The sequence below is a fragment of the Hermetia illucens genome, chromosome 4 (assembly GCF_905115235.1).
Source record: "Hermetia illucens chromosome 4, iHerIll2.2.curated.20191125, whole genome shotgun sequence".
NCBI classification, from domain to species: domain Eukaryota; kingdom Metazoa; phylum Arthropoda; class Insecta; order Diptera; family Stratiomyidae; genus Hermetia; species Hermetia illucens.
Window position 1 is genome coordinate 17,281,092 of NC_051852.1, and position 14,348 is coordinate 17,295,439.

A 14,348-nucleotide genomic window follows, 5' to 3' on the forward strand; every position below is an offset into this window, starting at 1 on the left:
AAGGCTCGAAGCTTTTGAGGGTTATTGCCCTATAGTAACACAGAATAATCTCAACTTGATCGTGATTTTGAAAGAAATGCATATTCGGATCAAGCGATATTAATACGTCGGGAAAAATCCAATTCGATGGCATCGTCGGGAGAAACCACGTCCACGATCAGCGCATTCAATTTCTAACCATTAATGCAGACACTGTGTGACCCGTCAAACTGACAACTTTAGTTTGTTGGTATTTATTTTCTATCCAACGCAACTTGCCTAACCCAGAGCCATTTGTCCAAGCTCCATAACCCAGTGAAAAAACCAACAGATGTCATCAGCGTAGTCGGGGTGTTTGATTAAAGATGTCATGATGTCATTGAACTCCTCTACGTCCTCGGGGCAAGGCAGTAAGAACCGATAACACACAGGCACACTGCGTTTTGAATTTTAAATTCCAGAGAAATTATATCTCGATGCAGCACCTGCATTTTGTGCCATCATATGTCGCTCTGACAATAGTTATTAGCTTGTCCGAGGAGCCTGTAGTAGCTTACTACTACACTTAGGGTATCCAAACATGAATATGGAAACTAGGGATTTAAACTCTCCAAGTGGTAAGAGGTCACAGATCTCGAATCCACACACGATCAGGAGCAATCACATCGCGGCCGGGGAACAGGTTTTGCAGGCTTCATCACATTCATGTCCTTCTATGGCGAAATTTGTAGACTTCCATTTACTGCTTACAACGAAACCAGCCAAAAAGAAAAGTACGGTAGCTATCAACTTGGTTACTATAGTCCAAATCTACTCTACAAACGGAAGAGGAAAGTTCGGAAAAAGGGAACTTCAGCCACTAAGGAGGAGGGACTGCAGGCTGAATCCTGCCTCCTTCACCTTTACTGGGAAGACCGGAAGAAAGGCAAGCTGGTGACGTTGCTATTGGTTTAATGCGGGTATGTGGAAATGGACCCAAACGCCCGGGCACTGTGAACCTCAGAAGGCATTGCCAAGAAAGATGAAGCCTTGGGAATGAGGACATGAACATGGCTGTACTATTAGGTGCGATAATGTCCAGAGAAATCGGATACAGGAAAGCGGAATTTCCGGTGGAATGTGTGGATAAACTGGTAGCCCCGGTGAGACCTACACTGGACGTACCGGACTCTTCTGACAGCGGTAATGCGCGCAAGAAGCGTAAGACCAACACTTCTGTGGTAGACAACGCTGTGATCCGCATCAGGGCCTACATCCGCGTGTCCCGCGGGGATTAGGACCGGTGTCCCGCAAGGTGATCAAATCTGCGAGGGAGATCTCAACGAAGCTGATCCCTCCCATAGGAATACGAACACTAAGGCGGGAAGGAAGAGAACGTATGCGGAAGTTGCAATCTCAGTCTTTCTGACTGTTGCCGTGTCAGAGGGACAATTTGCTATCCTCCGGAATGTCAGTGAAAAAAATCCTGGAGTTTGTACCGAAACCAAGATTTAATAATCAAGGTTTTCGCGATGGGCTTCTTCTTTGGAGTGCCCAGACCAGGGTGCCTTAAAGTGGCTCCAGCAGGTAATCCCGGCTGGAGTCCAAGTTGAATAAAAACGAGAAGTGGGCTTTTCCCTTGGGGAAAGATACAACGGTCTTTCAGGGGCGGGGAACTGGATGATTGACGAGCGGTCGAAGGGCATGCGCATCGATTAAGATTGCATTTTACTCTCAGGTCATAGGCTTTTTCATGATAAGTAAGGCATCTATTTCTTTTTCTTTTAAAGAGAAAAAGGAAGATTAACTTCCAGGAGCAATTAAGCATTACGCAAGAACATGATATCTGTCACCTATTTATACCTTGTAACTGCCATACCAAACTAACCTAATAATCTCTACGCCTGCAGATGATATCGCAGCCTGATCCTGACAAATTGAAAACAATGTTCCCTCCAAAGATTAGCATCTACAGTATTAACCCATATTCTCTCTGAAAGATCTACTTCAAAAGCCTAGTTCTAAGCGATTAATTATATTCACTAAGAATTGAGATTTTTCGCCAACATAAAAAGAGCCGAGCCCCAAAAATTATCCCCGAAAGCAATACACCCACAGAAAGACGAGATTCGACTTTCACTGCAGATGCTTAAATGAATCTAACTCTTCAAAATGAAGAATATGGAATGAGTTAGAAAGTATAATAACTACATACCCCGTTTGGTAAAATTAATATCAGAAACAAGATTGAATTTCAAAATAGTTAAATATTCATAAACTTCGCTTGGATAAGTTGAATCAATAAAATTTCCTCCTCCAATGTTTGATGCCAAACGAATTCCAATGCATTTATAAATAAATATTTGCATTCAGCTCCCAAATAACCCGAGGAAAATTTCCAAGATTTTTACAACTTTTCCAATACATTTATCTCTACCCCCTTGAAATGCCGCTAGATTGCCGGCAAAGAGAGAATATTCTGACTCCATTAGAAGGCAAGGAGTGATAACAGCAATCGATTTTATATCAGCTCCGAATAAAATTTAATTTCAGCTTGACATGCAAAGGCTTTTTTACACATATGACCCTGAAAGGAGCAATCTCCTGGAAGCAATAACCTCAAATAACAAAAAAAGCCGAAATAAGATAAATAAAGTTTAAGTCAGTTACAAAAATAGGATACAAAACGAGAAAGCTCTGTTAATGGGACATTATCACTGAAAGCGTAATTCGTTTGGTTAAAGGGTCGAAAAAGGACGAGAGGGGGTGAAAAGTCCGATAAATGCAAATCAGGAGGACATGGGGAAAGTCCAAAGTGACAATGATGAATGATAGGTAATCAGCAGTCAAGTTGTAATGATATATGAATCAGCAGGATCCAAAAATTCGTGTTAAAGGTTGACTGGTGTCAATGAGAATGCAATTTCAAAATGTGATAATTCCCCAAAGACAGCATTAAGTCTTGCTTGTGACGTCATATTATGTTGATTTTGGCTGCAGTGGAATTTGCAACACAGAACCTTACTAAAATCGGTTCTGTCTGTCTGTCTTTTTTTTATACGTTGAAAGGTGGAAAGGTTCAAACCTACCGCTGGCTCCTACCATACGGTTATGTGAGACTTTTGCTTACTAAAACCACCTCCTTCTCCTTCGCTTATCTCGCGGAACTGCCATTTCGGTATTACGTTGCGGAGCAGGATCAGTTACGAACTGCGCCTCGTGTCGTTATTTGTAACTTTCCACCGAAGCTCCTCCTTCCTCAGCAGATTGTGGATCGCCTTCATTAATTTTTCCACCGCCCTCGAAGATGTTTCAAAGGCTAGCAAGTGGTCCACCATATTCTCGGGTGTCAACCGTGACTCGGCGTCAATTTCTGCTGCCGCTCTGTGTGCAGCGAATCGCTGGCAGTTAAAAACAACATGCTTCGCATCCTCCGGAATCATCATGCATGTCGGGCAATACGGGGAGTCGTCACGACCGAAGCGATAAAGGTATGCACAGTACTCTCCGTGTCCGCTTAGGAATTGAGTTAGGTGGTAACTAACCTCATTGTCCCTTCGTTTGATTCATTTAGAGGCATCTGAAATAACCCAGTGTGTTCAGGGTCCTTTAGGTGAAACATCCCATCTTTTTTGCCATTCCAAAATACTCGTAGATTCACTTCGTCCCGATTGCCGACTATAGGTATAGGATTGGAGCTGCATAAAGCAAGATGGAGCTGACAATTCTTGAGATAAAGAGCCGACGCCTAGGTATTTAAGCGTTGGCTGCGACTGTATGATGTGTTCACCAATCCTGATCTTAATCGACGTTTGCTTCCTTGGCTTGGTAATCAAAACTAACTCGGTTTTATGCTCCGCGAGTGTCAGACCAGCTTCCTCTAGTCAAGTCCTGAATTCAAAAATTGCCTCGTTTGTGAGTACCTCAATCTCATAAATATCTTGTGCTACGATAGTCTCTCCGATGTCGTTTGCGAAGCCAATGATTGTCACTCCTTTGGGTAGTTGCAACTTTAAAATTCCGTCATATATTATTATCCATAGCAGAGGACCGAGGACTGATCCTTGTGGAACCCCGCAGGTTGTTGTATACATCTTAGGTCCATCATCCGAACCTTAACACAGTATCCTCTCCCGGCGAAACTCCATGACTATGCGTTCCAGGTATTTAGGAGCGCCCAATCTGGCTAAAGCCGTCGAGAGTAACTACCGCGCAAGATTTATTGACCTCTATTGCTTTTTCCCGCAAGTTCCGTCACCATGCATATCGCATTGACAGTAGAACTTGCCTTTCGGAATCCGAACTGCCTGTCTGAGAGACCACCCTCCTTTTCTGTGATTGAAGATGACCCGTTCGAAAAGTTTACCGATCCCGTTTAGCAGGCATATAGGTCTATAAGACGACGGTTTATTTGGCTTCGGGATTAGCACAAGTTTCTGTTTTCTCCACTCTTCCGGGCAAATCCCATCTATGAGGCATGTCGTAAATGTTTCAGCGAACCACTTTGGAACTGTTTCGACGGCCACTGTCAGTGCTTTATTCGGAATGCCGTCTAAACCTGGGACTTTATTCTCGGCAATCTTCTTCGCGGCTTCCAGGACTTGTTCACTAGTTACCTCGGGAATTTCACCGGGATCTATCTGGACAGTGGGTAGGTTCGATTCACTTGAAACTTGTGGAAAGAGAGTGCTAATGATATCCCGCGACAAATCAGGGTTTATTGATCGGCGGTGAGCGCTTACCCTTGATTGATGCCATAACTGCTTTATATGCACCTCCCCATGGGTCGAAGTCCGCTTCCTTGCATAACCTCTTGAAGTGTTTAGTTTTACTTCTAGAGATGGCTACTGGCAATTTTTTTCTCACCTTCTTATATCGGTTGTGCAACTGTTCAGACTTAGGTCGGTTTCTGCTACGTTGGCTGTGTCTTCTGGCTTTAAGGGAAACTTTATGAAATTCTTCGATTTCGGCATTCCACCAGAAGTTGGGCATTCGTTTGTTGGGTACCGTGCGGCGGGGCATGGAAGCGTCACACACTTTTTGTATCTTTTCAAGAACCTGCGGCGCTTTTTCTCATACATTTGCCACTGGCATCGCTTCGTGTAGAAGTATTTCCTCGAACATTTCTTTATCAAGTTTTTTGGATGTCCAACCCGATACTGTAGTTTTCTTGATTCGCTTTGCTCCTGTCGTACGTTCCATCTGGGAGATGATAGCCTGATGGTCACTTTGCGTATATTCCACGCTCACGTGACATTGGAGATCCTTAGATAATGTATCGCTAACAAACGTAGAGTCTATCACCGATCCCATATCCCGTCTCCGAAAAGTATTGATGTCGCCAGTATTTGCCAGAACGACATTCAGACGTGAAATTAGTTCGAGCAATATGCGGCCTCCAGCATTTGTTTCGCAACTACCCTAATCTTCGGCCCAAGCGGTAAAATCGCCAGCTATTATTATTCGGTTGTAACGGCCCAGCGTAGCAGCTGAATATATGAATGCCGCCTACCTTAGCTCGTGTGAGCCCGTCTTCTGGCCTATAGCACGCATTTTCGATCGCTCGGTTTCCGCAAGTCTAGATTTCCGCTTTGCCCCTTCTGTCTGATACAATGACACCACTGTGGAAGTCTTTGTATAATAATATTCACATATAATGGCAACATCAATTTCATTGTCTGTCTGGCAGTCTGCCTGTCTGTCTGTCACATGCACTTTTCTCAGAAACGGCTATACCGATTGACACGAAATTTGGTGAGAAGATGGACACTGTGAACCCCCAAACATGTAGTGAGTGACATTTTGGTTCGTTGAGATTAAGGGAGGGGGGGGGGGGAGTCCTCATACATGCAAAAGGAGGGGTGTAAAATTTTCTTACACCGAATATAGTCATGTTGTGTATCCCCCATAATCTCAGCAGCAACAATCTGTACGGTACTATCCAGCCGTACCATGTTTCAAAATTCGGCCCTTGGTTTGCAATAGTGTATCAGTGGTTTGTTCACGCGGGTGAGGACTTGACTGATACTTTGCCTATTGATCCATATACACAACTTTCATCTTTGTCCGAGGCTTTCCGTCTTGAAATCTAAAAAAGTTGGGTTCATGCGGTTCGTCGCCAAACGAATTTTGTTTCCAACAGATTCCAGCGTATTATGCTCTGGCGATGTCGCAGATTATTGGCCCATACCAAAGAAGCTTCACTCCAGCCAAATCAGCAACAGGTCAGATTTTCTCTCTGCGGCAAGCGATGGAAAAACTGTTGGAATTTGAACAACAGTTGCACCATCTTCTCATCGACCTTAAAGCCGCCTATGCATAGCCAGGGTAAAACTTTACACGGCCATGAGAGAATTCGGTATCCCGGCGAAATTGATAAGAATGATTAGGCTGACCCTAATCAATGTACGAGGCCAGATGAAAGCAGCAGGATCACTGTCAAGACCATTGGACATCAACAATGGTCTACGACAAGGGGATGCCCTATCATGCGTCCTCTTTAACCTGGCCCTGGAGAAAGTGATCCGTGATGCTAAGGTAAATGCGAGGGGTACGATCCTCTTTAAGTCCACCCAACTACTGACCTATGCTGACGATATCGACATCATGGGAAGAACAACCCGGGACGTACAAACTGCCTTCATCCAGATCGAGCAGGCGGCGCGAGATCTTGGGCTGCACATCAATGAAGGCAAGACAAAGTATATGGTGGCAACGTCAGCACCGAAGACGAACCAACCAACAGTATCAAACCGCAGTGGTCAAACGGGAAGAATAAAGATAGGAGACTACAACTTTGAGACCGTTGATAATTTCTCCTATCTAGGGTCGAAAATCATAACCGATAACAGCTACGATGATGAAAGCCGCGCACGGTTGTTGTCACAACAGAGCCTATTTCAGCTTACAAAAACTGTTCCGCTCGAAACGTCTCACCATAGGGTCAAAGCTCTTACTGTGCAAAACAATGATCCTGCCAGTCCTCAAGTATTCCTCGGAAATCTCGGTTCTTCGCAAGAAGAATTATGAACTCTTGGCCGCCTTCGAGAGAAGAATCCTCCGAAGAATTTTTGGCCCCCTAAATGAGGATGATCGATTCCGTAGCTTACATAACGAAGAAATCTATGAGCGATACCATGACCGTCAGGTTGTGGATAAAACCCGGCTCAATAGGTTACGGTGGGCGGGTGACTTAATCCGTATGGATGAGGATGATCCACCCCGGAAAGTCTATAAGGGCAATATCTATGGTAGAAAAAGAAGACGAGGCGGACCCTGTCTGAGATGGAGTGATGGCGTAGGTCAGCACGCTAGACAGGTTTTAGGAATATCGAATTGGTGAACCTCGATGCAAAACCGGGATGTCTGGAGTTCCTTATTGTGGCAGGCCTAGACCGGATACTGGTTGTTGCGCGATGGAACGAGGCAAGGTCGGAGGCTCGGTGGACCGTAACTCGTCGCATATGCGCCGCTGAATCGATAGGAAGCGCCTCAGAAGTCAAAGTCTCGTCGAACGAATTTCTAAGCCGCCGGAAACACGTAGATAATGCCGACCGCACCAATGTTGTGACTCACGTTTTCGGGGGAATTCAATGATTGTGCTGAATCGCTGCGCTTGGTTAAGTAATCCTTGCTGGACTAGCTCCGTTAAATGGGTTTTCGCAGCTGAGGATGTCGTTTTCATGATATTTGAGGGAAATGTAGCGTAGACCTGGTCAGCTAAGCCGGTTGCAGTTCGTAGTGGATGATCATCCATTGTCGCCTTAATCGGTTGAACAGCAGATGACAGGCGTCTTAACTATAGAGTTCTCATCGGCGGCTCCGGAGCTATAGTACAGGGAGGGTTTCTCGTCAACCATATATGTACGCTCGATGAGCTGTCTCATTTTCTCCTCCTGGCTGTCACATATCCGCTTTATTAATTGCTCGCGTAAGCGGTTATATGAGCTGTCTGTCATGGACTCTGTAATTATATTGCGGACTTCGTGACATATTGTGGTGGCAGCACCGCTTTGACTGAAGCTTGCCTCCAGGATTTGAAACCAAATCCTACCCAGTCAAGCAGTGCACTGCAGGATAGACTGAAGCGGAGTATATCTCCATGAGGCCAACCTATCTCTCTCTGAGAGTGAGTTGTCTCTCCTCTAGGGCGAAGTGTGCCTTTTCAGGGGCCAAGCCTCTCATCTGCCAAGACCGTTAGTGAGTGGTAATAGCCACACCCTGTCCGAAGTGACCCTACTATTAACAAAATGATGCGGATCTAAACTGGGGAGTCGAAAAACACCTCCCCCAATTCAGGGTGTCATGCGAGCCGTGCTCATTGGATAGTTTGCAGTCGGGGGTAACTCACTGTATTCGAACGGAGCCTCACTGATACCTGGTCGCCTCAGTGAGTAAGTTAGACCTTACCGTACTACCGGCTATGGAACGGCAGATCTCCTAACTCCTACACTGGGGAATAAAATAAGTACCAACAATAAAAATAGAAAAACTACAAACAATAAAGCGGGACCCAGTACCGCATACAAACTGGTTAATCAGGTGGAAGCACATCTCCGAAATACTGAGAACCATGTGATTACACCCAAGAAGGGAGAAGTTGGGACGTCAAGCAAGGACTCTTTTTGTGAAAAACCAAGTGCTTGCATAATTCTTAAACGTAATTTGAAATATATATGTCTTTCAGAGTTCCTGATTGGAGACCGGGAAGCCGGGAGGGGCACTCGAGAGGCAGTCGTGGCATCGCGATACTTCCCAGGAGACGAAATCTGGGCTCTACCGGAACAAGTTGCTAAACTGGTGAAGTACTGTGAGAAGAGGGCGTTACAACAGGCGTTAAAACAGTTGAGTCATCAAGGGATGTACCATGGTGGAACAGCAACCTGGTCAGAATGAGAACAGAGGCACGGAAACTCTTCAACCGGGCACCACAAACCGGGGACTGGCGGAGGTACAAAAATGCACTGAATGCGTATAGCAACGCGATCAGGCAAGCAAAACGGAACAGCTTCAGAGAATTCTGTGAAGGGATCGAACAGATCACAGAAGCAACCAGGCTGTACAAGGTTGTAGCCAAAGACGGGGGAATATCCTCTGTCTGCTTGAAAAAGGAAGATGGGACATTTACCGAGAATGAGGAGGACAGGATACATCCGCTTCTCAGAACTCATTTCCTGGGGTCCTACCCCACGGTGGCAAGCGACAACAATCTGCCTGACACCCCAACAACGAATAAAAGGGGAAGGAAGGAGAGCTGGAAACTAGCAAAAGAGGTATGCTCAGAAGCTAGGCTAAGATGGGCAGTGGGAACTTTTAAACCACTGAAATCTCCCGGAGTAGATGGCATTTTTCCAGCACTTATCCAGAGAGGCCTAGGAATTATCTTAGAGTCTCTTCTGAGGGTGGTAAGGGGGAGCATAGCACTGGGATACATACCAAGGGCATGGAGACGGGCAAAAGTAAAAAAGTAAAAAGGATCCTTTTCACCATGAAAAGGAGAAGGTGGAGAAGGTCATTGACAACAGTATTAGAACTAACGTTCTAAAGCGTAATCCCCTACATCACTGTCAGCACGCTTACCGGGCAGGGCGATCAACTGAAACTGCTCTGTATCAGCTGAGGTACTACAGGATGCCATAGAAACAAAAGAAATTGCACTGTGCGCGTTTTTGGATATCGAAGGAGCATTCGACAACGCATCGCACACAGAGATACAAGATGCCCTGAGCCGCAAGGGAGTGGGAAACACCCTGGCATTCTGGATAGGCAAAATGCTAGAAAGCAGGCAAATAGAGGTACCGACGGGTACAAATTCTATCGTCATTAACACCACTCCAGGCTGTCCACAGGGTGGGGTACTATCGCCGCTTATGTGGAGTATCGTAGTGGATGAACTCCTGGACGTGTTAACAAATGCTGGAATACAAGTCCAGGGTTACGCGGACGACATTATTTTAATCTGTAGGGGCAAATATGAAGATACCCTATGTGATCGAATCCAAACTGGACTAAGGGTTACTAGTGCCTGGTGCAGGAAGGTTGGACTGCGGATCAACCCAGCCAAAACCACCATAGCACCATTCACTAGGAGGCGTAAGCTTGATCACCTGAGAGCCATAACATTACATGATATGGAGGTGAAACGAAAAACAGAGGTCAAATATTTGGGGATTACGCTAGACCAAAAAGACACGCTCTGATGACTTGCAGATCCATAGCAGGAAAAAAATAGGGTTGCAGCCCGAAGATACTACTTTGGATATATACTGCAATAGTGGAGCGGTAATCTGGGCAGAAAGAACCGAACTCAGACACAAGTCAGGGAATTACATAAGCTCCAAAGGCTGGCTTGCGTGTGTATCAGTGGGGCAATGAGGACATGTCCAATGGCATTCCTGGAGGTCCTTCTGGGATAAACCCCTCTCCATCTGCACATACAGATGCAGGCAAGGAGATCAATATTCAGGATGGCCGGGAGTATCAGTGAGGTGCGGAGCTGATTAAACCGAAGGAAGATTGATATTCTTTCTAGGCGGTATCCCGAATTACTGATACCAAGGGATAACATGACAACGAGGTTTCATTTCGATAAGAAGTTTAAAACACGTTGGAGTAACAAGACAAACTGGGAGAGCGTGACTGCGACATACAGTTTAAACCAGCAACTGATTACTTCGTACACTGACGGATCCCTCACAGCAGAAGGAGCGGGTGCCGGTGTCATTGGTCCAAGGAAAATGTACTTTGAGCCAATGGGTAGGTACACTAACATATTCCAGGCGAAAAAGCTTCCTTCAATCTCCAAAGGAACTACAGAACATTGCTATGCTCACTGATAGTCAAGCGATCAAGGCACTTAGGTCCAACCAGGTGGATTCTAAACTGGTATGGGAATGCTTTGAGAGACTGAATAGACTTGGCTCGTCCAACATGGTTTGGATATTCTGGGTTCTAGGCCATGTTGGGTTGGAGGCAACGAGGCGGCGGACGAACTAGCGAAGAGGGAAGCAGAGACGCCTTTACACGGGTCAGAACCCTTCTGTGGAATCGGAAACGGTTTCATAGTTATGACATAAAGAAATGAAGGTTGAGGGAACTGAGCGGGCCTACCAGGAATGGAGCCTGGGGTGCTTATTGGGGGATACGAACCCATGCGCAGAAAGGATTGCTTAAACCTCACCAAAAAGAACCTCCGAATTATAGTGGGAATTTTCACCGGTCACTGGCGGTTAAACTATCACCTAGGGAAGCTAGGAATATCTACCGACACTGCCTGCAGGTTTTGTGCGGAGTGTGATGAAACCCCAATACACGTCCTGGGACAGTGTCCGGCACTTGCGCAAAGTAGGTTGCATCGACCTGGGGAGAACACTTAATACCAGATGCAAAGTTGAAAAATCTGGAAGTAGGGAATATACTAAAGTTGCTGACGGTTGTAGGCTTGCTTGAGATAGGTACACTATAGCCAGCAAAATGGGCACAATAGTTCTTTAAGGACGCGGTGTGTGTGAGGGAGTGATTTAAGGAGGTTAGTGCTCCGTACTTCGGTTTCAATGCTGTATACCTCCGGGCAGATGCTAGGTAACGCACGTAATGTAACATGATGATGTTTCCTTCTCCAAAAATGGTTATTGCTCTCCTTTATTTTACGTAAACCTCATAGGAAATCTAGGGGTTGAACCGACAACTTTAATTAATTATCTCCCAAAATCTGACGCAAATGACCCCTAACCACTGGCTGGATATCTTAAATGGTAACTTCGCAAGGTATCTATTAAACTTTACAACGACACTACCCCGGAATTAATCCGATTATTCCCAACTATTAGCTATGGAAACTGATACGAGATTTCGACCTCCCATTTGTCCCGCTGAGCTTGTAATATCTTAATTAAGTTTCACCTTGCCATGTCCTCCTTTCTCGCAGAACACACTGTATGTAAACTACTTTGCATGATGAACTCAATTTATCGGTAACAGCTTGCGAAATGGATCAACACTTACCAATAAAACACCTGACTTCGTAACTGGTCCCGATGGGTGCTCCGTAGTACTTCTTGGCAGGAACTAATTGCACGCTTGGGGGTGCTTGAGGTGTTAACGTGAGGGTGAACGGAAAGGCTCCATCTCCCAAGCGCCTTATCAATGCGTCCTTTAATAACTAAATGTAAATTAATTTCTAATGAATCAAATAACGCTAATATTGGCCACCTGTAGGGGAGTTAATGACTCCCGAGAAGGCTCCTCCATGCGGGGCCAGATCTGATGGAGCGACATAATGGCTTCATTACAAAATCTCAACCCCATCACTTCCTCATCCTCGCGGCCGTATCTGCAGGACATGAAAGAAGAAGGATTGAGCGTGGAGTTGAATCGAAAATAAAAGCCAATTTAGCTTTCAATATCTACTTACCGAAAAGTTAACGTTAATTGTGCGTAGACTCGGCATCCTTGAATAAGTTTTGGATCGACATAAAGTACGCCCTTGAGGATAGCAGGCGCGGAACCATTCGACACCAGCTCACGCGTGGCCAAGTACAATGTCAGCGACGAATTCAGGGAAGTTTTCTTGTATACACGTTGCGTGCCAATTTGATCGCTTTTTTCCGTGTGTCTGGAAGCATAAAGAAATTTGGTGACTTGTGAGAAATCGTCGTCATCATTGACTTTCACTTTGTACACAAAACACCCCCGACCTCGATGGCTTCTTGGACGAGCTTCAAAGGAATCCACCCCAACCGAGATTCATCCACGCGGGGTGGAAGTTCTTTGAAGGTATTCTGACTGGACCCACAAAAAATGTATCTTTTTTTTATTATTTGGTGGGGAAGGTATAAATCAGGATTTCGAGGCAGGTCAAAGAGAAGTCAAAAGGAAGAAACGGAAGTTCACGGAAGGCAAAGAAAAATATTTGTTGTCGGCCCAGTAATTACCTTCGTTGGAGGAAAGTAAACTTGAGTTAGGTACCGGCAGGGACAGATAATTTGGTGACACGTTTTTTGCCGGGAAATTTGCTATTTGTTTTCTTGAGATTGCTCAGAGAAGGGGTTGTCACTTTCGTTGCATTCAAGTCCTTTTTTAGAACTGCTAGTCCCCGAAACTTCCATAGTCACATGCATTTCCTTCCATCCTCAAAGTGGTTTGAGAAAATCATTAGTTGCTTTGCGGTTTTCCCTTACAAATTTTTCATTATTCACCCTAACCGAGCCTCCGTGGTCCTTTTGTTGAAAACAAAATGAAATCATCAATTCACTAAATAAGACCGTCTGACCGTCGTCCTTGCAAAAAAATTACTGCCATTAACAAGAAAATTAACGCATAAAAGAATATTTAAGAAATTCAATGAGAAAGAACGACACCCCAACCCCCCAGGAAACTTGAATGCCAGAATGAATGGAAAAGAAAAGAAAATTCCTTGCGAACCTCTTTGCAGAGATAGCGGAGAGCTCTTCTGCATGATAAATAAAATCAGAGGGAGGATTTCTTATGTAAGTCCAATTTAAGTTGAAAGGATATGGGGTAAAACTGTCTACGTATCAAGAACGTGATTTTAGGGGATTCAACTTTTTTTCACATATCAATGGCATTTTTGCTGCTAATCGAAATCGGTCGAATCACTTGAGATATTTTGGGGTTTAATAGGTTATGTCGATTGATTCTTAGCTCACAAATGGAACTCTCTGCCTGCAGGATCATGGCCTATACGCATTCTTTGTCAAGTCCGTTATAAATGAAAGCAATGAATTGGAATTTGAATGTTTTTGTTGATAATAAGGTTGGGAATTCAAGGAATACCATACTTTCATGCTTAAATTCACCCACGAAAGGAACATTTTCGAGGGTTGGTAAATGCCGGCTTATCTTCGTTAAGTAGGCGGAAATGGTTTTATGAGCTCCTTTTACTTTGGAAAATTGAAGCTTATCAACGGAATTTATGAAGAAAAGAAGCAGTTAAACGTGAAGTGAGGGACAATTTCAAAGTCTAAAGCTTGGCACCGGGCTTACAGGATCAAGAAAAGGAGCAAAAGCTTCAGAAGCAATGTGAGTCAGCTCTGGTGTTGACGGGGATTTAATCTGCAATTGACATGATTCCCTCCCATCTACGGCTGCATGGGATGTTTTCAGATGTCCATTTGGTATTCGCTACATAATTAGAGAAGTGGACAATTGCTTGATATTACGATATGATAATAATATGACGAAGAAGAGAAAAAAAACATGGCTCTAAAATAAAAACAATGTGTCAAGCCGATCCTCCCGCGACATCTCAAGCATTTCATTCAAGCCGCGTAGCATTACGGGATAGCTGAATTGTCGTAAGAAAAAGGAAAAAGAGGTGGTCAGTGTCGTATAGCTTTGACGTAAAAAATCCCATTAGATTTATACTTAAT

The 14,348-nt window shown here is 44.7% G+C and overlaps 1 protein-coding gene across 1 annotated transcript in view; it reads right to left on the bottom strand.

The window, feature by feature from the left end:
- The window catches only part of LOC119654921, an 89,875-nt gene that overhangs the window by 13,400 nt on the left and 62,127 nt on the right, over positions 1–14,348 (bottom strand). Inside the window, exons 3-5 of the mRNA XM_038060570.1 lie at positions 12,371–12,571; positions 12,169–12,289; positions 11,962–12,118 (exon numbers count right to left, since the gene is read on the bottom strand). Coding sequence (XP_037916498.1) covers positions 11,962–12,118; positions 12,169–12,289; positions 12,371–12,571 — 479 coding nt within the window. The remainder of the gene's footprint in view (positions 1–11,961; positions 12,119–12,168; positions 12,290–12,370; positions 12,572–14,348) is intronic.